The sequence below is a fragment of the Ranitomeya variabilis genome, chromosome 5, assembly GCF_051348905.1.
Source record: "Ranitomeya variabilis isolate aRanVar5 chromosome 5, aRanVar5.hap1, whole genome shotgun sequence".
NCBI lineage: Eukaryota > Metazoa > Chordata > Amphibia > Anura > Dendrobatidae > Ranitomeya > Ranitomeya variabilis.
Window position 1 is genome coordinate 397,382,517 of NC_135236.1, and position 26,943 is coordinate 397,409,459.

The window sequence follows — 26,943 nt, forward strand, 5'->3', positions numbered from 1 at the left end:
TATACAGCTCACAATAATTCCCATTTGATCCATAGCCAATGATTCACTTTACATGGCTGCCAGTCTTCTCATGACCACCAGGCAATATTCCACAAAATATTAAAATACATTCACATAGATAGCACATCTGCATCAAAGAATAAAAAATAATCATTTCTTTATTTCTTCATTGTACAATACAAATGACGTGTTTGTATGAGATTTAAAGACAAATTATTTAACATTATGCTAGACAAACAAAATATAGAAAATATGCCACTCTTGTAAATAATTTGTTTATTAGACAAGTGATTAATTACTAATGTGTCAAAAAGTAAACAATGGCCTACTAACAACCAACACAAAATATGACTTTGTGTTGGTTATTAGTACTTAGATGCACACACCTTAAATGCATAAGTGTCACCAATATACGGTATATATTTTTTTAACTATGAAAACCTTGTAAAATATTAGAACAGTGTAAAGTTACAGTATCATTGCCAAAGTTATAAACCACTTCCATACAGTTATTGAATAAAAAAGGTCTAATCCAATAACAATGGCAAAAATGTTAGTGTAAAATCCTGTGTTCAGCATGTGCTTTTACTGGTGTTGAGTACGATATTTTATACATAAAAGGTATTTGCCATCACATATGATCTAGTCTTATATTTGAATTTTATGTTTTACCTTTTTACATTTTGTTTAGTTTTTTTTTCAGCGTGAAAATCTGTGTAACTGAGACTTTTCTCATCCATAATATGTCAAAAAAGAAAGGGGCTATAGGCTCTTCTGCTTTTCTCTGGCACAGTGGTGTTCCCCAAAGGGTGCCATGTCTATTACTGGTCTTCATATTTTTTTAATATTTCAAAAAGCTTAGCTATTAAAATACCAATAAACTGTACGTTTTTTATATTATGTAAGTTGTATAACACTAAGTTTGTAATGTGATAATTCTGTCTTTATATTACATAATTTAAATGCTATAAAAGCAGTGTGTAGGCCACACTTCGACAATATAGTAATTAGGAATAAGCAGTAATGGTCATTCTAATAAAACATTGTACATTTAAATGCTCATACACTTTGCCAATACCAAGTCTGATAGCTACACTTCATAAAAAGACAAAGGAAGCAATTTATAGCATGATCAATTGAAAAGTTTCCATGTATAGAGAATTACTTTGAAATTTGCTGCTAAACTGCTCATTTAAATGAGTGAAAGCTTAATTCCAATATCTTTAATTTAACACTTTAATTAAATTACTTTACCTAATCCTACATTAAGGCCTTTGAAAAAAGCCTAATTTATAAATGAAAGGTTTCCCAAGAGTGACTTTGATAAATCAAAGGTTTTAATGTACAATTATATTATTATTGGCAAAAAAAGTGACCATTCAGTGATTGAAAATGCCCCACTTTGATTTAAGCTGATGCTCATTGAAGGTCATTACTATTATTGCTGAGTGGGTGTGAATTAGCACTGAGGTCAGTAATTAGCTTACATAGTATACATACTAATCAAAAGACAAAGCTTATGAATAGATTTAAAAAAAACTCAGAATATGGGACAACTTGTGGGCTTTTGTCTTGCAATTCACTTTATATTTACACACATGATTATGTATTGTTGTTACCTACAGGATTTGTTTAAAAAGATTGTCTGGGACTTTTAGATTGATTACCTATGTTTAGGATAGGTCATCAATGAGGGTGTGACACCTGGCACCCTTGGTGATCATCTGTTCCAGGTCAGGTTCTTCATATCTGTCCCCTCTTGGAATTAATAGAGGGTGAATGTACAGTACTTGACTGTGACCACTATGCAGTTGGTGGAGATGTGCTGTGCAGCTCCTCAACTGAGCACATCTGGCTGCCACCAGCATAGGGAACAGCTGATCTGCAGGAGTTCCAAATGTCCTGTGCTTTTACACTATTTACCTATGCTTAGGCTAGCTCATCAATAACTTATCAAGGAATCAGATATTAATGACAATCGTAAGGATAGGTAATTAATATAAAAGTCCCAGACAAACCCTTTTAAAGTCATGGATATTGCATCTAGTGATTATTAATGTGTTGGTTTCATTGTGACACGACACCATGGCAAGTCACAAATAATCCCCTGGCGAAGCCCTATCGGTGAGGGCGATACGCGTGGGGCCGTGGTCCTGGTCCATCCACTTGGTATATGGGAACGACATTTCTCCCCGGTCAGTACCGAACAATGGGTATTTATTTTTTGTGCACTCTTTAAGATGTCTCTTATGGGCTTGTATATCATTTGCCTATAAATGCGCTTTGGTTAAGGGCTTATAAGCCCTTAGATATCAGTGGTTGCTTCACATATCCCTTTAGTATACCCTGTTGGGTAAATCTCTTATGCAGGGTATCGGGTTTAACATTAGCAGTCCCATGTGCCAGTAGATGTGTAGGTTTTTGTTCGGACTGTGTACTGCATATACATATTCTTGTATGGATTTCATCGATATGGACCAGGTCTTTCTGTTGTTTCATTTTTTAAATATGTTTTAACATGTATGTGGCGGTGCTAATAAAATTTCTCTGTTTTTGATATTCGTATACTCTGTGTGGTGTGCATTTTTACAGTGGTACTTTCCTTAATCTTAGCACAACACCATGGCAAGCCACAAATAATCCAACTTTGCTTAGTTATTTTGTGGTCGTAACTCATACAGACGGTAACTTGCTAGCAATAGACCATGTTGTGTGACTGCAATTTGCTGATAACATGCATGCAATTTTCCATTGTTTTCACAGTTAAACCACACTTCCAAAATAATTGCATGACTGTAGATTACAAAATCGCTAACAAATCCTACAGATTTTTGGTAGTCTTAGGGTACTGTCACACAGTGCAATTTTGATCGCTACGACGGTACGATTCGTGACGTTCTAGCGATATCGTTACAATATCGCAGTGTCTGACACGCAGCAGCGATCAGGGACCCTGCTGAGAATCGTACGTCGTAGCAGATCGTTTGAAACTTTCTTTCGTCGCTGGATCTCCCGCTGTCATCGCTGGATCGTTGTGTGTGACAGCGATCCAGCGATGCGTTCGCTGGTAACCAGGGTAAACATCGGGTTACTAAGCGCAGGGCCGCGCTTAGTAACCCGATGTTTACCGTGGTTACCAGCGTAAAAGTAAAAAAAAAAAAACCGTACATACTCACCATCTGATGTCCGTCAGGTCCCTTGCAGTCTGCTTCCTGCTCTGACTGTGAGCGCCGGCCGGAAAGTGAGAGCAGTTCACAGCGGTGACGTCACCGCTGCGCTCTGCTCTCACTGTACGGCTGCACTCAGTCAGAGCGGGAAGCAGACTGCAAGGGACCTGACGGACATCAGATGGTGAGTATGTACGGTTTGTTTTTTTTTACTTTTACGTTGGTAACCACGGTAAACATCGGGTTACTAAGCGCGGCCCTGCGCTTAGTAACCCGATGTTTACCCTGGTTACCAGCGAACCTCGGCATCACTCCAGCGCCATGATTGCAAAGTGTGACCGCAGTCTACGACGCTGGAGCGATACTCATACGACGCTGCGACGTCACGGATCGTGCCGTCGTAGCGACGAAAATTGCACGGTGTGACAGTACCCTTAGCCTTAGAGATAATTTACTATTAATTCTAAGGAAGATTTAAATGTACCATTTTGATGCAGTTTTTGATGCTAAAGCCAAGTGTGAATAAAAAGTTTGGAAATTATATAAGAAAAATTCTACTTCACATTCTCTTTTGTAGGTGGATTCCTTAGTATTGTTGCTTTAGCCGAATAGTTAAATTCCATGAGGAAAAAAAAACTTACAAAAAGTCTCCTAGTAGCGCTAGCCTCGAAACTCAAGCATTCATTTCATGGAAATGGAGTCTGTGTTCTCATAAACCAAATGCAGCAATATAATAAATCATTTCAGCATTATTTGTGGGTTTTGAAGATTAAAATGTGACTCCTCTGATGAAACGAAATAGGAAGGTTCTATTTTAATACAAACCCATGAAGCTGTGTACCTGTCTGTGTACATATGATTGCTTTTTTTCCTATTATTCCAGACATGTTGCTTAGACTCTCTATGCAGCATGAAAACATTTCCCCCTCCTTTATTCTCCCTATGGATATCAGATCATTCTGGGCAGATGTAAATAGCTAAATATTTCTCCTTAAAGATAACTAGTCAGCAGATTTAGACCCCAAATTAATGTAATCTATTAAACTCCCTGTAAGGTTGATTGCATTCATCATTTTATATACCTGTGTCTTTATTTTATAGAAATTAATCTGTAACTTTTTATGCAAATGAGCTCTAAGTTAAGGGGATCTGGCCATGCACTTACAGCTCTCTGACCTCTCTCCCTCTTTCCCCTTAGGCCGTTGGCCTTCTGTCACTGACTGAAGTAGTAGTCCAGCTCTCAGGACATTGCTACACATGTGCCGCCCCCCAGGAATTATGGCAAGATCTCAGGTAGAACAGCAGAAGAAGGACCTGTCAGTCAGTGACAGGAGGCTGGTGGTGGGTGGAGAAAGAAGAAAAGAGGGTGCAAAGTTGTAAGTGTTGAGTCAAACTTGTGGCTCGCTTGCATGAAAATTTGCATATAGATTTCTATAAATGGCAGCATGGACCTATAAATGGTGGCATGGACTTATAAAACAAGATCACACTCTGAACTATGATTAAGAACCAGTCGGTTTGAAACTCGTAAGGCCACGAGTTTCCTGGGCTACTTGCCTTTTTTCTAAACTAATGGTTTTATTCCATAATTTTAACCATGTTATACATTAAATATTTTTGTTTGTAAACAATTATTCACAGATGGATCTGTTGCTGGATACCTTTCCCTCTTTGATACTGCTCGATTGCTGCTAAGATGAACTTCTTTCCGTACAAGGCCATTGGATTCTACTGCAGTGAGCTGTATTTTTTGCACAAAGATATTTTTTTCATTATTACTGACATACATGTTCTTCTCACAAAATTAGAATATCATCAAAAATCTAATTTATTTCAGTTCTTCAATACGAAAAGTGAATACTTTATCATACTAGCTTGAAAAATGATTTAAAATCCAAAATATTGGCCTACTGGAATGTATGTTCAGTAAATGGACTCAATATTTGGTCAGAGGTTTTTTTGCATCCTATACTGCATCAATGCGGTGTGGCATGGAAGGCGATCAGTCTGTGGCACTGCTGAGGTGTTATGGAAGCCCAGGTTGCTTTGATAGCAGCCTTCAGCTCATCTGCCTTGTTGGGACTGGTGTCTCTCATCTTCCTCTTGACAATACCCCATAAGTTCTCTATGGGGTTAAGGTCAGGCGAGTTTACTGGCTAATCAAGCTAATCAAGCCCAGTGATACTGTTGTTTTTAAACCAGGTATTGGTACTTTTGGCAGTGTGGACAGATGCCAATTTCTGCTGGAGAATTAATTTTCCATCTCCAATAAGCTTGGCAGCATAGGGAAGCATGAAGTGTTCTTAAATTTCCTGGTAGACAGCTGTACTGGTCTTGACAAAACACAGTGGACCTACACCAGCAGATGACATGGCTCCCCAAGCCATCACTGATTGTGGAAACTTCACACTAGACCTCAAGGTGAGGTACTATGGGTAAGAGCACTTTTGCATTTATGAGATAGGCAGTGGTGATTTTATATATACTGACATGTTGCACTTTATGGATCCTGTTTACTAGAGATTGCATATTGCTAGTATTGTGCCATGCAATTTTGAGTATGCACCTCTCCATCCTAGCACTAGCACTTTTTATATGTGTTGAACACTATACCCACCTCATAACATGTTCTTTGAGACCCGCATATTTTGTTATCAATCCCTCTCTGTATAAACTATTGTTGTCATGATACAATTCTGTAAATTCATGTTCCTTTTTGTGATGTATTAAAGAAAAACATTTTTAGTAAATTTTTTCTTTGGTCTGATTACTCCAGGTTTTCTGTTCTTCATGTTGATGAGGAGTGTCCATATGGGTATTACCCAAGTCCCAATTTTTCAGGCAAGGTACTATATTTGGGATGTTATAGTAATGTATTCTGTTCTGATTCTCTTGTTTCCTATCTTGGACCATTGAACAGCAGTCCAGTTCTTTTTCTCCTTGGCCCAGATAAGACGCTTCTGGCAATGTCTATTGGTCATGAGTGGCTTAACACAAGGAATGCGACACTTGTAGCCCATGTCCTGGATACGTCTGTGTGTGTTGGCTCTTGAAGCAATGACTCCAGCAGCAGTGCACTCCATGTGAATCTCCCCCAAATTTTTGAATTGCCTTTTGCTAACAATCCTTTCAAGGCCTCAGTTATCCCGGGTGCTTGTGCACCTTTTTCTATCACACTTTTTCCTTCCACTAAACTTTCCATTAATATGCTTAGATATAGCACTCTGTGAACATCCAGCTTCTTTAGCAATGACCTTTTGTGGCTTACCCTCCTTGTGGTGTGTGTCAATGACTGTCTTCTGGACATCTGTCAAATCAGCAGTCTTCCCTATGATTGTGGAGCCTACTGAAACAGATTAAGGTTCCTTTTTAAATGCTTTGGAAGCCTTTCCAGGTGTTTAATGTTCATTATTCTAATTTACGGAGATAATGATTTTTGGGTTTTCATTGGCTGTAAGTCATAATCATCAACATTAACAGAAATAAACACTTGAAATAGATCACTGTTTGTAATGATGACTCTATATAATATGAGTTTCACTTTTTGTATTGAAGAACTGAAAAAAATAAACTTTTTGATGATATTCTAATTTTGTGAGAAGCACCTGTATATGTGCCTATTGAATGAACTGTTTATTTGATGTTATACTTTTGTGTCCAGAACAAGCTGTTTTTGGTTTTGAATCTCTTGGAGTTTTATGAAAGCATTAAAACAGCATCTATTTGGACCAAACTACATTGCCTGTGTGAATCAATTGTTGTTTTGGATTTGGAACAGAAGTCTCAAAGAGCACAGGTGATTGAAGTGTTAAGATTGAGTGTTTGAGGTCAAAGTAATCTACAGCATTGCTAACACAGCCTGAAAGCATGGAAGAACTGTCCTGCCAGATGGTGACATTGTTGCAGTGTCATGGCATCGCTGGTGTGGACCAGAAGAGTGCTGAGACCTGGTAGCCATCTCTGTAGTTGAGTTGTGCAGAGGAGAACGGGGTCCACAATGGCGGGAGCTAGGTTCATGTAGCACCCCAGTACAGAGAAATGATGGAACTAATCAAGTCCCAGAATCAATAGACTGTAGCCTTCTCCAGCACAACTTCTTTTTCTTTTACCTTGCCTAGAGTGCTGTTTCTCATCCTGGTGAGGGACCATAGGCAAGCCAGGTGATGGTGTACGTTGTCTAAGTAATGGAGTTTGATGACTTTGGCTGGTAAGAGCTACACTTCTGCATGTGCTAGTCCTTGGAAAGGGGATGGGGGTAATATGTATCCATGGAGATGCCAAGATCTAACACATGGCCAAGGTCGATTTATGCATACACTGTGGTTCCGTATCGCACAAAGTAGGAGTTGTCAAGGACTTGTTGCATGCTATTATTATCAATATACATGCACCGTCATGGGGGTTGTTTGTCTTTATTTCTGTGGACTCCAGTACTTGGTGAGAGGATTTTGTCCAATTGGCTTGGTGTTTTTTTGCACAATTTGGTATAATTTGACATTAATTATACAGGAATCTAAATAAAAACATTCATTTTTAAAATAAACCCTAGCCTCTGCCTTAGATAGCAGCTATAATAGGTTATACAATTATTGTTATAAGGAAATACAGTTGGCAATAGGGTTTGTTAGTTTTGGACTGTATGATCTAGGATTTTTTCCTCTTTCCACATTACTTATATGTGATTTCTATGATTGATATGGTACTGGATGCCACTTAATGGTGTCTTTATTTTTTGCACTTTATATGTATGTGGTTTTCTAACTTTTTTAGTGTCTAATAAAGATTGTACATTCATTTTTAAACACTCCTATTGTCCTCCTTTTGAAATATGCTATTATTTTCAGTCAAGATTTTTCTTTCACTGTACTGGCTAGAGAGGAGGATGTATTGTACTGACTACAGACCAGCATCCGTGCATGTCTAGCAGAGCTGTGCTCGAGACTATATGTTCGTAGAGCAGTATGGTCCTGGTGCAAGTGTTGTATATTTGCTTGTAGTACTAGATTAACTGCATGATTCAGCCAGTGAGTATGTTTGTAATATGCATATAGCAGAACCTTTTTGCTTAATGTGCAGGCGGCAGAGCCTGTGTGCATTATGGACCGGCAGATGGTCCTGTGTGCATAATGTGCAGGCAGCAGAGCCTGTATGCATAATGTGCTTGCAGCAGAGCTTGTGTGCAAAATGTGCAGAAAGCAGAGCCTGTGCTCAAAATATGTAGGTAGTAGAAACATGTGTGAAATGTGTAAATGGTGTTTTTCAGGAGACGGGAGCTAATTGTTTTCCACAATTGACCAGGCATGAGTCTCCCTCTCTAGTCAGTTTAAAGCCCTGTAGGCTCTGTGTGTTGGCAGATGATACCCAGCCCCCAGCCTTGGGCAGAGTGGAGGGGCTATGCAGCAAAGCCAAGTGGGACAGGGTTAAATATCTTAGCACTGCAAGTCTTGATTAGATACACCTGTCTAGATTTGACTAAGAATCAGGGCCTGTGGTAACTAGTTGACCATGTGCTGGATGTTGAGGAGATTTGAGTGTGCTGCTGGTGAGTGACCAGTCAAAATGTAAGCTATAGCTGGGATAGAGACATGCCAGAGTCTCTCTCTGAATAAAGACTGAATGAGTTAGCTAGGAAAGCTGAGCAGTCTGTGGGTTGGAGCTGGAGTGAACCTTCTGGAAGTTGCAGCCTGTTCAAAATGCAACAGGCTGCTTAGAGTTTTTCACTTCTGTTGGATGCTGAAATCTGCGGCACTCAGGTTGAAGTGGATACTGAGGCTGTTGAAATTGTGCCTCTACTGTGCATGAAGTTTGCTCTAAGAGAAAAGACTGTAATTTGTTCGGGTGAGCCCACACTGATATATATGTGCCTGAATAGTTTGTTTATTTACTGTTGTAATTTTGTGCCCAGAAGAAGCTGTTTTTGATTTTCAAACACTTGGAGTTTTATGAAAGCAATAAAACTGCACCTGTTTTGACCAAATCGCACCGGGAAAGGTCAGAGAGGCCCGGCACCTGCGCACTGCAGTACTTTCCTCTGCCCTCAACAGAGCAGACTAAGTATGCCTGCGCCAGAGCTGCAGCGTGAATACAAGAAGAGGACGTCATCGTAAGAAGATGGGAGGCCCCAGACCGGACCATGACACCCGTCGGACCCGGACCGCAACGGGACCGCCCCTGGGTGAGTATAATCTAAACTCTTTTTGTCATATTTCAGGATACATAGTGGGCTTATCTACAGCATCCCAAATGCTGTAGATAAGCCCCTGATGCTGGTGGGCTTAGCTTATCTTCAATTTTAGGGGTGACAGATTCCCTTTAAGCCTACCTGAGAGAGTAAATCCCTACATTTGCCACAGTGTGAATGTGGACTTACTCATTGCACTTATATGAAACAATGTTCAAGCTAATTCCTTTGTTGTTGCCTTAGTTTTTCATGCGTCATACATAAAGAGGCGTGGATACCACTTTTTGAGCTGTTTATTAAGTACACAGCATAGAATCTTGGAGTACTGGCAAATCATGTTTCAGAGTCATTTTTACAGTGCATTGAACACCATAAGAACTATAAAAAAACAAAAAGTCAGAATTTATATTTTTTTTACAATTTCACTGCACTGTATTTTTTTTTTCAATTTTCCAGTATATTTAACGGTAAAGTGAATAATGTCATTCAAAACTACAACTCATTTAGCAAAAAAACAAGCACTCACAAGACTTTGTCAGCAGAAATATAAAAAAGTCATGAGTATTGGAAGAAGGGAAGAAAAAAATTAAGAGCAAAACATGAAAAAAACTATCCTTTCAGCAGGATTTTGCTCAGTAAACTACAGACACTTTGGTTGGTGCTATTACACTGATTAAAATGATACTTTGGTTGATGAAATCCGTCTTGTGGTTGTTTAATCTTTATTTGCAGTTTTCAGTTAATGAGATTCCCGTGCTTCGGGGTTGCCAGTGGGTGGGGCTGTATGTGGGGCTCTGCTTAGATTTGCATCATAATGGGCTTATGACAGGTAGAGATGGGTGAACCCAAACAGTTAAGTTCGGCTTCCATACTGAACACCTACTGTTCGAGCACGGACACTGATCACTGACTTCACCAGGAAGTCTGTGTTATTGTTCAGGCTTGGACCCCCGAACAGTGGGTATTTTTCAGGCTGTAATGTGCATGGCAAATGCTGCCTCTGTTCAGCAGTAAAATCATTGCCACCAGTCATATAGCCGCCGTTCCCATGCTGTCAAATGAAAGCATAAGCCTGCAGCTGTGATCAGAGGTATTACGTTTTCTTCCAGTCACTGGTGTCAGCTGATGGGACTACAGCACCCATCAGCCTATGCCTGCTGCAGCTAATAACTGCAAGAGCAGGAGCGGCTGATGGGAGTATTCATAAGCCAGTGCTTTCACTCTAAATAAATAATAATAAAAAACAACGCAAGTTCCCCTGTATTTTTGATAACCAGCCACGCAAAACTCACAGCTTTGGGCTGCAACCTTCAGCTGTCAGCCCCCCCAGCCTAAAAATAGCAGCCCACAGCCACCCAGAAAAGGGGTATCTATTAGATGCTCCAATTCTGGCGCTTTGCCCGGCACTTCCCACTTGCCATGTAGTGGTGGCAAGTGAGATTTATATTTGAGGGGTTGCTGTCACCCTTGTATTGTCCGATGACATCTGTATGACAGGGTGTGAGCCAGCAGCTGTGACCAGTGGTAAAAAATGTTACAGCCATCTCACAGACATTGGATGATGACAGTACTATTCTCATCATCCTAAATCTGCTCTTGCTGATTGCATCGAGAGCAGGCGAGTCTGATGAGAGAATTCATCAGCACCTGTGCAGTGTACTAAAGTCTCATAAAACCATAGCTTTTAGCTGCAGACATTAATAGACACTGGAGCAGTGGAAGGTCAGTGCTGGACCTGGGAAAGGTGAATAAAGAGCAGTTTGTCTGTTTTTCTTGTTTTTCTTAACCCATTTCTGCCGTCGGATGTACCATACCATCCATGTGACCTGGGACTTAATTCCCATGGACGGGATAGTACGTCATACACGATCAGCCGCACTCATGGGGGAGCGCGGCCGGGTGTCAGCTGGTTGTCACAGCTGACACCCGGCACTATGTGCCCCCTGCACTTTAACCCCCGAAACACTGCAATTAAACAAGATCGTAGCGTTCCAGTGGCATAGGGAAGCATCGCACAGGAAGGGGGCTTCCTGCGTGCTGCTTCCCTGAGACCCTTAGAACAACGCGATGTGATCGATTTGTTCTGAGGGTCTCCTTTCTGCAGGCCCCCGGATCCAAGATGGTAGCGGGGTCCTTCCAGGTCCTGCAGGGAGGTGGCTTGTCAGTGCCTGCTGAGAGCAGCCGCTGAGAAGCCTCCTACACTGCCTGTCAGATCGCTCAACTGACACAGTGCTGTGCAGAGTGTCAGATCAGCGATCTGACTTTATACCACTTTATACTTTATACCACCCTGGGACAATGTAAAAAAAAGTAAAAAAAAAAAAAAATGAACATAGGTAAAAATATATTTTTTTAAATTCCTAAATAAAGAAAAATAAATAAATATTTTTCCAAAAAATACATTTCTTTATGTATATAAAATAAATAAATAAAAGTACAAATATTTAGTATCGCTGCGTCCGTAACAACCCGACCTAGAAAACTGTCCCACTAGTTAACCCTTTCAGTGAACACCGTAAAACAATAAATAAAAAGTGAGGCAGAAAACAATGCTTTATCATCATATTGCTGAACAAAAAGTGGAATAACACGCGATCAAAAAGACGGATATAAATAAACATGTACCACTGAAAACGTCATCTAGTCTCGCAAAAACGAGCCACCATACAGCGTCATCAGCAAAGAAATAAAAAAGTTATAACGCTCAGAATAAAGCGATGCAAAAATAATTATTTTTATATAAAATAGTTTTTATTGTATAAAAGCTCCAAAACATAAAAAATATATAAATGAGGTATCGATGTAATCGTACTGACCCGAAGAATAAAACTGCTTTATCAATTTTAACACACGCGGAACAGTATGAAAGAACCACCCAAAAGAAATTCATGAATTACTGGTTTTTGTTCATTCCGCCTCCCAAAAATTGTAATAAAAAGTGATCAAAAAATGTCATGTTCACGAAAATGATGCCAATAGAAACGTCAACTAATCCCACAAAAAAAGACCTCACATGACTCTGTGGGTCAAAATATGGAAAAATTATAGCCCTCAAAGTGTGGTGATGCAAAAACTATTTTTTGCAATAAAAAGCGTATTTTAGCATGTGACAGCAGTCAAACAAAAACCCACTATAAATAGTAAATCAAATCCCCTTTATAACCCCCTTAGTTAGGGAAAAATAATAAAATTAAAAAAATGTATAGAGGTGTGGTTAGGGTTAGGGGTGTGGTGAGGGTTGGGATTAGGGTTAGGGGCGTGTTCGGGTTAACGGTGTTGTTAGGGTTATGGTTAGGGTTGGGATTAGGGTAAGGGGTGTGTTGGGGTAAGGGTAGGAGTTAGATTTGTGGGGTTTCCACTGTTTAGGCACATCAGGGTCTCTCCAAATGAGACATGGCATCCCATCTCAATTCCAGACAATTCTGCGTTGAAAAAGTAAAACGGTGCTCCTTCCCTTCCAAGCTCTACCGTGCGCCCAAACAGTGGTTTACCCCGACATATGCAGTATCAGCGTACTCAGGACAAATCGGACAACAAATTTTGTGGTCCAATTTCTCCTGTTACCCTTGGAAAAATACAAAACTTGGGGTTTAAAATAATTTTTGTGAAAAAAATGATTTTTTATTTTCACAGCTCTGTGTTATAAACTTTAGTGAAACACTTGGGGGGTCAAAGTTCTCACAACACATCTAGATACATTTCTTGGGGGTCTAGTTTCCAATATGGACCGTTTGTGGGGGTTCCACTGGTTAGGTACATCAGGGCTCTGCAAATGCGACGTGTCGCTCGTAGACCATTCCATCTAAGTCTGCATTCCAAAATGGTGCTCCTGCCCTTCCGAGCTCTGCCATGCGCCCAAACAGTGGTTCCCCCCACATATGGGATATCAGCATACTCAGGACAAATTTCACAACAACTTTTAGGGTCCAATTTCACCTGTTACCCTTGGGAAAGTAAAAAATTGGGGGTGAAAGACCATTTTTCTGAAAAAAATATGATTTTTTATTTTTACAGCTCTACATTGTAAGCTTCTGTGAAGCACTTGGGGGTTCAAAGGGCTCACCACACATCTAGATAAGTTCGTTAGGGGGTCTACTTTCCAAAATGGTGTCACTTGTGGGGAGTTTCCACTGTTTAGGCACATCAGGGGCTCTCCAAAAGCAACATGGCCTCCTATCTTAATTCCAGACAATTTTTCATTGAAATGTCAAACGCGTTCCTTCCCTTCCGAGCTCTGCCATGCACCCAAACAGTAGTTTACCCCCACATATGGGGTATCGGTGTACTCAGGACAAATTGTGCAACAACTTTTGGGGTCCAATTTCTCCTTTTACTCTTGGTAAAATAAAGCAAACCGGATCTGAATTAATTTTTTTGTGAAAAAAGTTAAATGTTCATTTTTTATTAAACTTTCCAAAATTCCTGTGAAGCACCTGAAGGGTTAATAAACTTCTTGAATGTGGTTTTGAGCACCGTGAGGGGTGCAGTTTTTATAATGATGTCACTTTTGGAGATATTCTATCATATAGACCCCTCAAGATTACTTCAAATGTGATGTGGTCCCTAAAAAAAATGGTGTTGTAAAAATGAGAGATCTCTGGTCAAATTTTAACCCTTATAACTTCCTAACAAAAAAATTTGTTTCAATATTGTGCTGATGTAAAGTAGACATTTGGGAAATGTTGCTTATTAAGTATTTTGTGTGACATATCTCTGTGATTTAAGGGCATGCAAAAAAATGTTACCACTAACGTGAAGTAAAATATGTCACAAGAAAACAATGTCAGAATCACCGGGATCCATGGAAGCGTTCCAGAGTTATTACCTCTATAAAAGGACAGTGGTCAGAATTGTAAAAATTGGCCCGGTCATTAACATGCAAACCACCCTTTCTGGTTAAGGGGTTAAACAAACTGTAACAGGGGATCAAGGTTCTCCAAAAACCATCAAAGTTTTTTTTGTTTGTTTTTTAATGGTGCAGCGCATATATTAAATTTATTCATATATGGTGTTATTATAATCCTGTCGTCAAGCTTTGAACTTTACATTTGCTTCTTAACTTTCGAGTATGCTGTTAGCAAATCAATGTTCTATTTTCAGATGCATATTTCTTAGAAATATTTATTACATGCAGGGTCGCATGAATGGCAATAATTAGATGGATGTCAATAATTTATATATCAATATGTCAGTACAGAATACTAAATGTGTTTTTACTTTATAAAATGCTCTTCTTGAGGGTGTCCATAATATTATTATGATATGTGGTCAGGTACAGCACATCACATGTGTGTAATAATTTGGGCAAGTAAGGCATACATTTCTCTTCATTATAATCTGGCATCATGTCAAACAAGCCTAAACTGGATTGATACAATGTCAACACAAGAGTGGAAAACCTATTTCTGTACTGTCTGCCCTATTGAGCACTTCTTAATTTATTTCCCAATGCTTCATTAATCATTGATTACATGATCATATTCCTTTTCTTCTGCAGGTCTCCAAAGAAGCCAGAACAGAAGATTATTAAACGAGTGATTGGTCTGGAAGGAGACATTGTAAAGTAAGTTTGAAGGCAAACATAGATGTAGCTTTTCTTTATACTTGCATGCAACAAATATACTGTGCGGTGATAAAGTAGGCACTTCCGAAAGGGCAAAAGAACATGAGAATGCAGTATGTCTGCTGACTATCAAAGACAACTGGAACTTCCAATTATGGGATGCCTACTGAATGCACAGTACATTGCATTATTCCATGCTCTTTACTGATCTTATGCTTGTGTTTCCTTTAAAATGCAGATGACTCACACAAAATGCATAACTAGGAAAACATTGTTAGCATTTTATATTAGTGCTGACATATTATGCACAACTATGCAGAGAATCCTATTTTTCACAATTTTCTATGCCCCAGTTGAGTCTACAGCCTATATTGTTGATGTTGTAGCCAAGGTCATAGCTAAATCTGAATATCTTTCAAATATACTGTAAATTTTACAGACTTGGAAAGAAACTAAAATAAGAGGAGAAAATACTTGTGATGGTTAATAAGCCTATAACTTATTCCAAGTCAGTTATACTGCAAATTAAGTCTTACCCTATGCAGATCCTTTTCCAGCCTAATATGTGGTCCATAGATGTCCAAAAAAGTGTTTCGAAACCCTTGATTCATTTATGCAAATTAGACTGGAGGTCAACTTCCAATGTGTATGGCAGCCTCCTAATAGATGATGTGAACATCATCTATTAGGAGGCCACCATACACATTGGAAGTTGACCTCCAGCTGAGGAGGATCAGCCAGTTTGAATTCAACCACTTGATTTTTCTCATTCTCCCGCTAGATAACCTGCCTGGCAAATGTGTCTGGCAGTGACTTTCTCTCCTCACCATGAATGGTTGGCCAAAGTAAATCTTCATGTGTATGTGGAATTCAAGACAATTAAATTTGGCCATCAGCTATTTAAGGTATAGGAAATGTTTAGCCTATTAGAGCTTTTTCTGATAAATAAGTCAGATTTCCATTCTTCTCTCATTTATTAGAGAGGAGGCAGATTAGGGGAATTGACCATTTGTTGATGAATCCTCCCATACATTATAGTTGAACATTGTGGGCCATCTTTATAATGTACTTATTAAAGTTCTCCTATAGCAAAAAGTAAAACCCCTCATCCAAAGAGGAGAACGCTTTTAAGTTCCGATTCCAGGCGTATGACTGTATGTTTTTTTTTAGAAAATCATACAACTTTAAAATGATGGCTGCATCATGTATCTTCAAAAGCAGAACAATCCCCACTCCTCCCAGCTCCCTGGGGACTATAAACTCCTCATGATTTGGAAAAACAGCATGCCTGTACCACTGGGCTTAACTGTGCACTCTTCCATGCTGCAAACACAGGCATATTTGCCTTGCATCATTAAGGGTATGTGCACACGTCAGGATTTCTTGCAGAAATTTCCTGAAGAAAACCGGAAATTTTCTGCAAGAAATCCGCTTTTTTTTTTTGCGTTTTTTTCCCTTTTTTTTTAGCATTTTGCAAGCGTAATTAGCTTGCAGAATGCTAAAGTTTTCCAAGCGATCTGTAGCATCGCTTGGAAAACTGACTGACAGGTTTGTCACACTTGTCAAACATAGTGCTTGACAAGTGTGACCAACTTTTTACTATAGATGCAGCCTATGCAGCATCAATAGTAAAAGATAGAATGTTTAAAAATAATAAAAAAATTAAAAAAATGGTTATACTCACCTGCAGACAGCCGATCTCTTCAGCGGCTTCCGTTCCTATAGATGGTGTGTGTGTAGGACCTTCAATGACGTCGCGGTCACGTGACTGGGACGTCATCGCGGTCATGTGACCGCGACGTCATCGCAGGTCCTTCACACACACCATCTATAGGAACGGAAGTGGCAGTGTGCACCGATGAGAGGCGGGAAGACTCCGGGGGCCATCGAAGGTGAGTATATGACTATTTTTTATTTTAATTCTTTTTTTTTTACCAATTATATGGTGCCCAGTCTGTGGTGGAGAGTCTCCTCTCCTCCACCCTGGGTACCAACTGCACACGATCTGCTTACTTCCCGCATGGTGGGCATAGCCCCATGTGGAAAGTAAGCAGATCAATGCATTCCTAGGTGTGCGGAATCCCAGCAACTCCGCAAATTTAATGAACATGTTGCTTTTTTTTCCGCGATGCGATTTTTTTTGTGGAAAAAAATTCAACATTTGCACAAGAAATGCGGAATACACTGAAAATAATGGGATGCATATGTAAGTGGGTTTTTTTGCGTTTTTTTTGCGTTTTTATCACGTTTTTATAGCGAAAAAATGCGAAAAAAACGTGAAAAATATTGAACGTGTGCACATGGCCTAAAGGAGCTCAAGGATACTGAAGATGAATTAATCAAGTGATTTGGCAATCTCAGACCAGCACTTGTATTCTCTATATCAAGGATCTTGCAAACCCTGTGCTTCTTGTCTAGGAGATTGGCCACTACTGATAGATTGCAGAGGTGGCCAGTCATTTAGGCAATAAGTAAACAATAAAATTAAAGGGAACCTGACAGCAGGATTTACCCTTATAAACTAATTACAGCACTGCATTTGTCATTAAATGCAGATTTTATAGCCATTCCAATGTAAAATCAATGTTTTAATATTGTGTTGCTGCATATTCTTAGTAGCCTAACTAGTCAGAAGGTCGAGTGTGGCATTCTCACCTGTGTCTGGCTGAGGGTTGTACTCCTGACAGGTATGATGTATCTTACGGTGGCCAAGCTTTCTGTCAGGAGAAGAGTCTTTCCTTCTCAAATTACACAAACACAGGAAACTCCACAATACAATGTTTGCACAGTAACTGTCTCTAGGCAGAAGATGATGATGGTGGTAGTAGTTGGTGTATTTGAGCCCCAGTCATGAAGCAGCCATAAGAATTTAAAACAGAAGTCTTTTTTTCTGAAGGTAATGGGTCAAATTATTATTTTCAAACAGCAGGAAACTGAGGTACAGGATTACACTCACAGTTGATAATGGCTGTGTACCTGCAGATAGGCAGATCTTAGTAACCTCTGGTTTTATTAAGTTTGAATATTTCTTCTTCAGCCCTGTACTCTGTTTCTGCCCTGAGGAAATTATTCCAGAACCTTCTGCATATTAAAACAGAACTGGGTCACCTGATCAAGCCTGTGAGAAGATTAACCCTTTTTGTGCTGCCTGTCAGCAGGTCTCACAATGTATTTAAAATGCACAGTCCACATAAAAATTCACAGCATTTATATGAAAACAGACTATATATCTGGTATCCCATAGAAATGGCCACTTTGTGGGATACCACACGAGCACTTAGTGTTGAGCAACCGTGCCGAGCCAGGCGATATCACGCCCACAGAGGAGTGGTTATAGTCTCTGTAGTGCCCTCCACCTCCTCTCTGCTTCCTTACAAAAATGCCTGGTGGACACTATGACTTCTGGTGTGTACTGTGATTTGCCTTTGTGCCACTTTAACAACCTATGGGAGACTTTTATTTATTTTTTGGGCAGTATATGTTAATCAGTAAACTAGCAATATATTTCAACCATCCAGATTCTGGTTGTTTCCTACATAATTTTCCATTTATTTCTGAAAAGATTTAAAATGCCAATGTTTAATACTGAACATAAAAAAGCTAGGGTATATATGTATATACACACAGTATATGCCAGCCTTTTTATATTCAGTATTGAACAAGGAGCTTTACTTAAGGGTAAAGGTATTGTCTCATCTTCTCAATGAGGACATTTCACCAAATTTTTCATGTTGAGCATAATGTAATAGTGGCTGCATAGCAGAATGAAACGGTGGCTCAGTAGTTAGCACTGCAGCCTTGCAGCGCTGGAGTCCTGGGTTCAAATCCGTGTTCTCTCCGTGTTTGTGTGGGTTTCCTCTGGGTACTCTGGTTTCCTCCCACATTCCAAAAGACATAATGATAGGGAATTTAGATTGTGAGCCCCATCGGGGACACCGATGATAAAGTGTGCATTATCTAACACTCACTTGGACTTAACTAAAGTTAACTCAATGGGTGCCAATTACTTTGACTGTTAATATCTGCACAATGGAGAGGTAACATTAAAAAAAACACAGACGTTTTATTCTGCTCTACAGTCACTATTAGATTGTGTATCCAGATAAACATTAAACATTTGGTGAAAGGTCCTCTAAAATTGCCCTGTACTTGTAAAAACTATCAACATTGCATTTACCCCCCCATTAAAAATCTTTAATTAAGTTTTAATTTTACTGTTTACTGCCTATTGCCAAGGATGCCGTCCACTCAGTAAGTTATCTAGAATTCAGTACATATTTACATATAAATGACGCTGATGTTTTAGAGGGCAAAATGATGCATTTACATGAGGAAATATGAAAGAATTATTTTAAATTGTGCTTTGAAAATCAAATTCACTTTTTTACTAAGGGGAATATGCAATGCAAGCGATATTGTAACAGGTAATGCAGCTATACTGTAGGTTAGCATAATAAAATCAGTGTTACTAAACGCAATGTGAGTATATAGTAGCTTTAGAATTTTAGTCTGTTATGTCAAACACTAGTTATTTTGCATTAAAATAAACAAATAACATAATTACATAACTTTATTTCCAATGAAATTTGCTGTTGCAGTGATTGTCATGCTGAAGCTGAGCATTATAGAATCGAATCACAAAACAAGTGTACTTATCTATGTTTCACATAATGTCACATCACGCATCGTAACTTGTAATGTGTGCTAGGGTATGATTTGCACGTACAGGATAAATCCTTGGCATTGCACAACTGGGACCTTGATTAGAGTCGGAATTACTATCTTTGTTTAGTGGTTTAGGTACTAGGTAAGATCCTGATGTGAACATTGCAGTCATCAAAAATCCATCTCAGATAATTTGAGATGACATAGTTACAGTTACTGGAGATCTTTACCCACAGATTGATTTTAGAAAAAAAAGAGGAAAAAAGCGGACACATCATCTTATGACCTTGATAAAGATTTTTGCACAGGTCAGATTACTTCCTGAAAGTTGAGATGACATTTCCGTAGATATATTGTAAAGAATAATTATTATATGCTTAAATGAAAAAGTTAAAAATGCTTTTTAACAATGTATTTGGGGGAAATGCTTCAAGGGAAACTGATAGGTGATATATGCTGCCCAAAGTGGGATGGTAGCTGTGGGCTATGTACTATTCTCCTGTTCCATGGCATGTTACATGAAAGTGGGGGTGCTGGCTGGGTGTGTGGGCTTGTGTTGTAGGGGTGGTACGCCCATGCAGACCGCATGTAACAGATGATGCTGGTTTTGCCAGGACTAAATGTTACCTAGTTCATGAAAGGAGACCACCATTTAAAATTAAACTTCTTTTTACTGAAGAATAACTTGATATCAACTACATTGAGGAAAATAAGTATTTGATAAACTGCAGATTTTGCACGTTTTCCCCTCTACGATACAAATTACAGATCTCTCTATTCTTTGTAATTGGGAAAGCCTGCAAAATTAGCAGTAAATCAAGTACTTATTTCCCCACTGTATATACAGCAGATAGTAGGCATTTATCTTCAATGATGTTTCTTTAACCACAAGTGACATGAACACACAGAAACCAATCTTCATCTGAAAATACTCTATCTTCTTCGCTTACTTCCTCTACTCTTTACACAGCCCACATACTATCTTGGGAACTTTCATTTTCCTCTCTGGAGACCGCACGGTTCGAGATGTAACTCTACTGCCCCTTTTCCTCTGTGGGAAAAGCACCAATCGTGGTGTTACACTACAGCTGCTCACAGCTACTCTCAGTTTCCAGTTTACAACAGTCCTGTAATTTCTCTGCTGGAAAGGATGTGTCTCAATAGGGCGACACTTGACTTTCTTTACTGTAGACTCTTAGTAGCTACAATGATATACGTATTCTATTTCTTTTGCTTCCCTTCACTTTTGTCTTCTGATACTTCTCGCTTCTCTTCTCTGCTGTCTCTTGTCCTACAGCCTCTTACTACCTGCTCTGGTAGTTCCTATCTTGCCACAGGGACACCCACTGCATGCAGCACTGCTCACTCTAGACTTGAGGTCTTTACTCTGCATACTCTGGGCTCTTCCAGACTAACTACCAGGAAGTCCTTTCTGATCCTGCTGCATAGCTCCCTCTCTGGGCTAAACTCTGGACTTCACTCTATCTTACCCCACTCACTGTCTGAGGCTGGGCAGACTATAACAAGGTTATTGACATCCTGTGGCTATTAAATTTAACATCACATAACATTACGTATCACACAGTGCACACTACACATTTTACTGTACAACATTACATGAAGGCTTCTCAAGGCTAGTGGGCAATGTGCCTGTTCCCAACATTTGTCAGCCACTGGCTGTGCGATCATAGTTACTGTATGTATATTTGTCTCTGAAATACCACAGCATAAGACACACTTTTAATAGCTTTTAGGTACAGAGACGCACTGTTTTCTAGTTGGACAGATGGGTCCTTAGTGGCTTCTACTAGTCCGCTGACATTGACTGATATGTCTCTGCCCACACATGTATAACAATTGTGATGAAAAACTGGAAAGATAATGAGCTCAATTGGGTCTTATCTGGGTTAGAAAAGAAAAATAAAGTTAAATAATATGTTAACCTTCAAAGGTTGTGAAAGGTACAACCCTTGTAAATGCTGAAGAGACTGTCTGTTTCAGATCAACAAAAGGAGATTTCACGGGCATCCAGAGAAAGTGGAGATGGAATCGCACTGCCCTTAGAAAAAAATGCATAAGAAAACTTTGAAAGTATAAATGTGGCTTTTATTTATCAATGTGTTGTGAAGCACACCTGCTTTTTCATAAAATATAAGCCACTAAAGTCGTTTTAGCAAAGCGTGCAAGTATGCTTCGAAATGCGTTTGTTAAATAAAAACCTCATTTACACTTTCAAAGTTCTTCTACTGTATTTCTCTTACTGGCAGCACAGTTTCATCTCCACTTTCTCCAGTTGCACATATACAGACATATAGGCATAAACTTGTCAGTCATCATCAGCAGGCAGGAGACCAACCTGTCTGATACGTGCGGCTATTAAAACTATGTTTTCTTCTGAAATGCCGCGGTGTTTCAGATTAATACATATCAAGCTGTGATCATACAGCGAGTTGTTGGTACATACTGCCCACATTTTGGGCAGCATGCATCATCTGTTCACTTTAATAGTTTGGCTATCAATGTATCATACTTCAAACAAAAAAAGTAGATTGGTTCCATGTTAGCCAGTAGTAAAAAAGATATAGAGTGCTCTCAGTGGGAGAAACAAAATAGGAATCTTGTGGGTGTGATACTTTTTAATGGCTAACAAAATATAGTGAATGATGTTACAAAGCAAGCTTTCGAGACTGCTTAAGTCTCTTTGTCAGGCTGATAAAACAAGACATTCCCTTCTGAGCTCTGCCATGCACCCAAATAGTGGTTATCCCCACATCTGGGGTATCACCATACTTATGACAAATTGCACAATAACTTTTGTGCTCTAATTTCTTCTGTTACCCTTGGGAAAATAAAAAATTGGTGGTGAAAAATCATTTTTGTGAAAAAAATGATTTTATATTCTTACATCTCTACGTTATAAACTTCTGTGAACCATTTGGGGGATCATAGTGGTCACCACACATCTAGATAAGTTCCTTAGGGTGTCTAGTTTCCAAAATTGTGTCACTTGTGGGGGGGTTTCCATTGTTTAGGCACATCAAGCGCTCTCCAAATGCGACATGGCGTCCAATCTTAAATCCAGACAATTTTTCGTTGAAAAAGTAAAACGGCGCTCCTTCCCTTCTGAGCTTTGCCATGCCCCCAAACAGTGGTTTACCCCCACATATAGGGTATCAGCATACTCAGGACAAATTTAACAACAACTTTTGTGGTCTAGTTTCTCCTGTTACCTGAGAGAAAATAAAAATTTTGGGATGAAAAGATCATTTTTGTGAAAAAAAATGATTTTATATTTTTACTGCTCAACATTATAAACTTCTGTGAAGCACTTGGGGGTTCAAAGTGCTCACCAAACAACTAGATAAGTTCCTTAGGTGGTCTAGTTTCCAAAATGGTGACACTTGTGGGGGTTTCCACTGTTTAAGCACATCAGGGGCTCTACAAACGCTACATGACATCCGATTTTAAATACAGCCAATTTTGCATTGAAAAGTCAAACAGTGCTCCTTCCTTTCTGAGCTCTGGCATGCGCCCAAAGAGTAGTTAATGTGCACATATTGAGTATCAGCATACTCAGGACAAATTGCACAACAACTTTTGTGGTTCAATATATAAAAATAAAAAAATGTTGGTCTGAATTACATTTTTTGTGAAAAAAAGTTAAATGTTCATTTTTTTAAACATTCCAAAAATTCCTGTGAAGCACCTAAATGGTTAATAAACATCTTGAATGTGGTTTTGAGCACCTTGAGGGTTGTGGTTTTTAGAACGGTGTCACTTTTGTGTATTTTCTATCATTTAGACCCCTCAAAGTGACTTCAAATGTGAGGTGGGCCCTACAAAAAATGGTGTTGTAAAAATGAGAAATCGCTGTTTAACTTTTAACCCTTATAAGTTCCTAACAAAAAAATGTTGGTTTCAAAATTGTGCTTATGTAAATTAGACATGTAGGAAATGTCATTGCGAAACGCGCGTCGGGTGTGGTGCGTCACCAGGAGCACTCCATAGGTAATTATTATATGATTATTGATTTATACACTGGTATTATTTATCTGCTTATCCATATTTGCATGTTTGTTCATGGTCACTTGGCACATTTATACGTGATGTATTGTATTATGGAATAATTATTTTAACCACTATATTTGGTGTTGTTGCCTGGGTATCCCACCGTTTTGCCTGTGCTGTGGTTTTATACCCGTTACTGTTTACTGTTTTTATCATCATTAATAAAGTATATATGTATTTTACTGGCCTTATGTGAATGTAGTTTTTTGGTGTCTTTGTTACTATTTTCCTTCATGGTCTGATATGTAGGATATATTTAGGTGTTTTTATTAAGTATTTTGTGTGACATATATCTGTGATTTAAGGGCATGAAAGTGCAAATTTGGAAAATTGTGAAATTTTCACAATTTTCGCCAAATTTCCATTTCTTTTACAAATAATCACAAGTCTAATCAAATAAATTTTACTACTATCATGAAGTACAATACGTCATGAAAAAACAATGTCAGAATCACCAGGATCCATTGAAGCGTTCCAGAGTTATTACCTGATAAAAGAACAGTGGTCAGAATTGTAAAAATTGACCCAGTCATTAACTTGCAAACCCCCCTGGGGGGTAAAGGGTTAATTCAAATAAATGGGGCATATATAACAACAGAGCATGCTCAATTGGCTGCTTTTGTATTACACATTCTTAACAGAAAAAGATTGTCAATGTGCTGAAACAATGAGGGATGAGATCCCTTTTGTTCTTTAGATAAGAGAAGGGTTCACCACTGGAGGAAACCTGAGTACCCGGAGGAAACGCACACAATCTCAGGGAGAACATACAAGCTCTTTGCAGATATTGTCCTTGGTGGGTCTGAATCCAGGACCCCATGGGCTCTTGACTACAGTACCCACGACTGCGACATCTGTGTAAGTGTGAAATATCTGGAATTGCAGTTCATTCATTGAGTTGTGCATCCATTGATCCACTCTACTTTCCCCTGAGAAAGCTGCACTAGCAGGGATGCGTGTGGGACCACTGTGTAACCCTGCACTATCTTTCTCTATATAAGTTATGGTAAACTAATAATGTGGTACATAAACACTTTTTCTTACCTGTTATTACTTGGGCTCATATAATTAGTTCATGGAAGTCACATTTGTACTCTATTATATGGTTTTACTATTTTTGTTTGGACACAAAATAACTTCTTGTTTCAACATGGATATGTTTTTTTTACTGTTTTGCAAATTATATTATGTTGCATTTTCATGAACTTGACACTTTAGAGCTAATTGTTTAATGTTTTTATGCCAAAATTTTGTTGTAAAACAGCTTAATAAGTTGCAAACATTTTGCACAACTTGGAAGTTTAAAAAAAAATTGTGTTTTTTTGTGTTTTCATGGCAGTCCTAGCCAGTTGCACTAAGATGAGTATAGCAGTGAATGGGAGGGAAGGGGAGTTGCTACACCCACCCACCCATCGAATTCAAATTTAGTTACTTACTCCAGTCCCTGAGAGGAGTACATTTCTGCCAGAGGCGAACAAAAGCTGAGAGATTTGCCTAATGCATTAAGGAGCGTGCGCCTCTTAATAAATATGGCCTGTTTATTAAGAATGGCATGCACAATGCCAGTCTTAAAGAATCAGCCTTTATACATTTTTATATTCTGTTTTAGGTTTCGTACACAGCTCTTCCACACATACAGCTCTGCAAAAATTAAGAGACCACCACATCAAAACCCTGTCATGGGCATCCCGATCTCCAGACCTGAACCTCATTGAAAACCTCTGGAATGTAATCACGAGGATGATGGATAGTCACAAGCCATCAAACAAAGAAGAACTGCTTACATTTTTTTGCCAGGAGCAGTGTGAAAGACAGGATGAAAGCATGCCAAGACGCATGAAAGCTATGATTAAAAATCATGGTTATTCCACAAAATATTGATTTCTGAACTCTTTCGGAGTTAAAACATTAGTATTCTTGTTTCTAAATGATTATGAACTTGTTTTCTTTGCATTATTTGAGTTCTGAATGCACTGATTTTTTTAAAATTTTGACCATTCTCCTTTTCAGAAAGAAATACAAAATTTATTGCTTGGAAATTCGGAGACATGTTGACAAAAGTTTATAGAATAAATGAGCAATTTACATTTTACTCAAAAATAAAATCAGACAAATTGAACATTTTGCAGTGGGTCTCTTAATTTTTGCAATAGCTGTACATGTATTCTGCTGTGGACAGTTATGTAAGGGTCTTTTCACATGTCCAGCTGTCATTTGTTTGTAATGGATCCATTATTAACCCCTCTGTGACCTTGGACGTACTATCCCGTCGAGGTGACCTGGGCCTATCTGACCCTCGACGGGATAGTACGTCATAGCCGATCGGCCGCGCTCACGGGGGGAGCGCGGCCGATCGCGGCCGGGTGTCAGCTGACTATCGCAGCTGACATCCGGAACTATGTGCCAGGAGCGGTCACGGACCGCCCCCGGCACATTAACCCCCGGCACACCGCGATCAAACATGATCGCAGTGTACCGGCGGTATAGGGAAGCATCGCGCAGGGAGGGGGCTCCCTGCGGGCTTCCCTGAGACCCCCGGAGCAACGCGATGTGATCGCGTTGCTCTGAGGGTCTCCTACCTCCCTCCTCGCCGCAGGTCCCGGATCCAAGATGGCCACGGCATCCGGGTCCTGCAGGGAAGGAGGTGGCTTACCGAGTGTCTGCTCAGAGCAGACACTTGGTAAGCCTGCAGCCCTGCACAGCAGATCGCAGATCTGGCAGAGTGCTGTGCACACTGCCAGATCAATGATCTGTGATGTCCCCCCCTGGGACAAAGTAAAAAAGTAAAAAAAAAAATTCCCCACATGTGTATAAAAAAAAAATAAAAAAAATATCCTAAATAAAGAAAAAAAAAAAAAAATTATTCCCATAAATACATTTCTTTAGCTAAATAAAATTAAAAAAACAATAAAAGTACACATATTTAGTATCGCCGCGTCCGTAACGACCCGACCTATAAAACTGGCCCACTAGTTAACCCCTTCAGTAAACACCGTAAGAAAAAAAAAAAAAAAACGAGGCAAAAAACAACGCTTTATTACCATACCGCCGAACAAAAAGTGGAATAACACGCGATCAAAAAGACGGATATAAATAACCATGGTACCGCTGAAAACGTCATCTTGTCCCGCAAAAAACGAGCCGCCATATAGCATCATCAGCAAAAAAATAAAAAAGTTATAGTCCTGAGAATAAAGCGATACCAAAATAATTATTTTTTCTATAAAATAGTTTTTATCGTATAAAAGCGCCAAAACATAAAAAAATGATATAAATGAGATATCGCTGTAATCGTACTG

At 39.2% G+C, this 26,943-nt stretch overlaps 1 protein-coding gene across 1 annotated transcript in view; it reads left to right on the forward strand.

Annotated features, from left to right (window-relative positions):
- IMMP2L (inner mitochondrial membrane peptidase subunit 2) overlaps window positions 1-26,943 on the forward strand; it is a 2,004,242-nt gene that overhangs the window by 1,194,978 nt on the left and 782,321 nt on the right. The window contains exon 4 of the mRNA XM_077265075.1: window positions 14,846-14,911. Coding sequence (XP_077121190.1) covers window positions 14,846-14,911 — 66 coding nt within the window. The remainder of the gene's footprint in view (window positions 1-14,845; window positions 14,912-26,943) is intronic.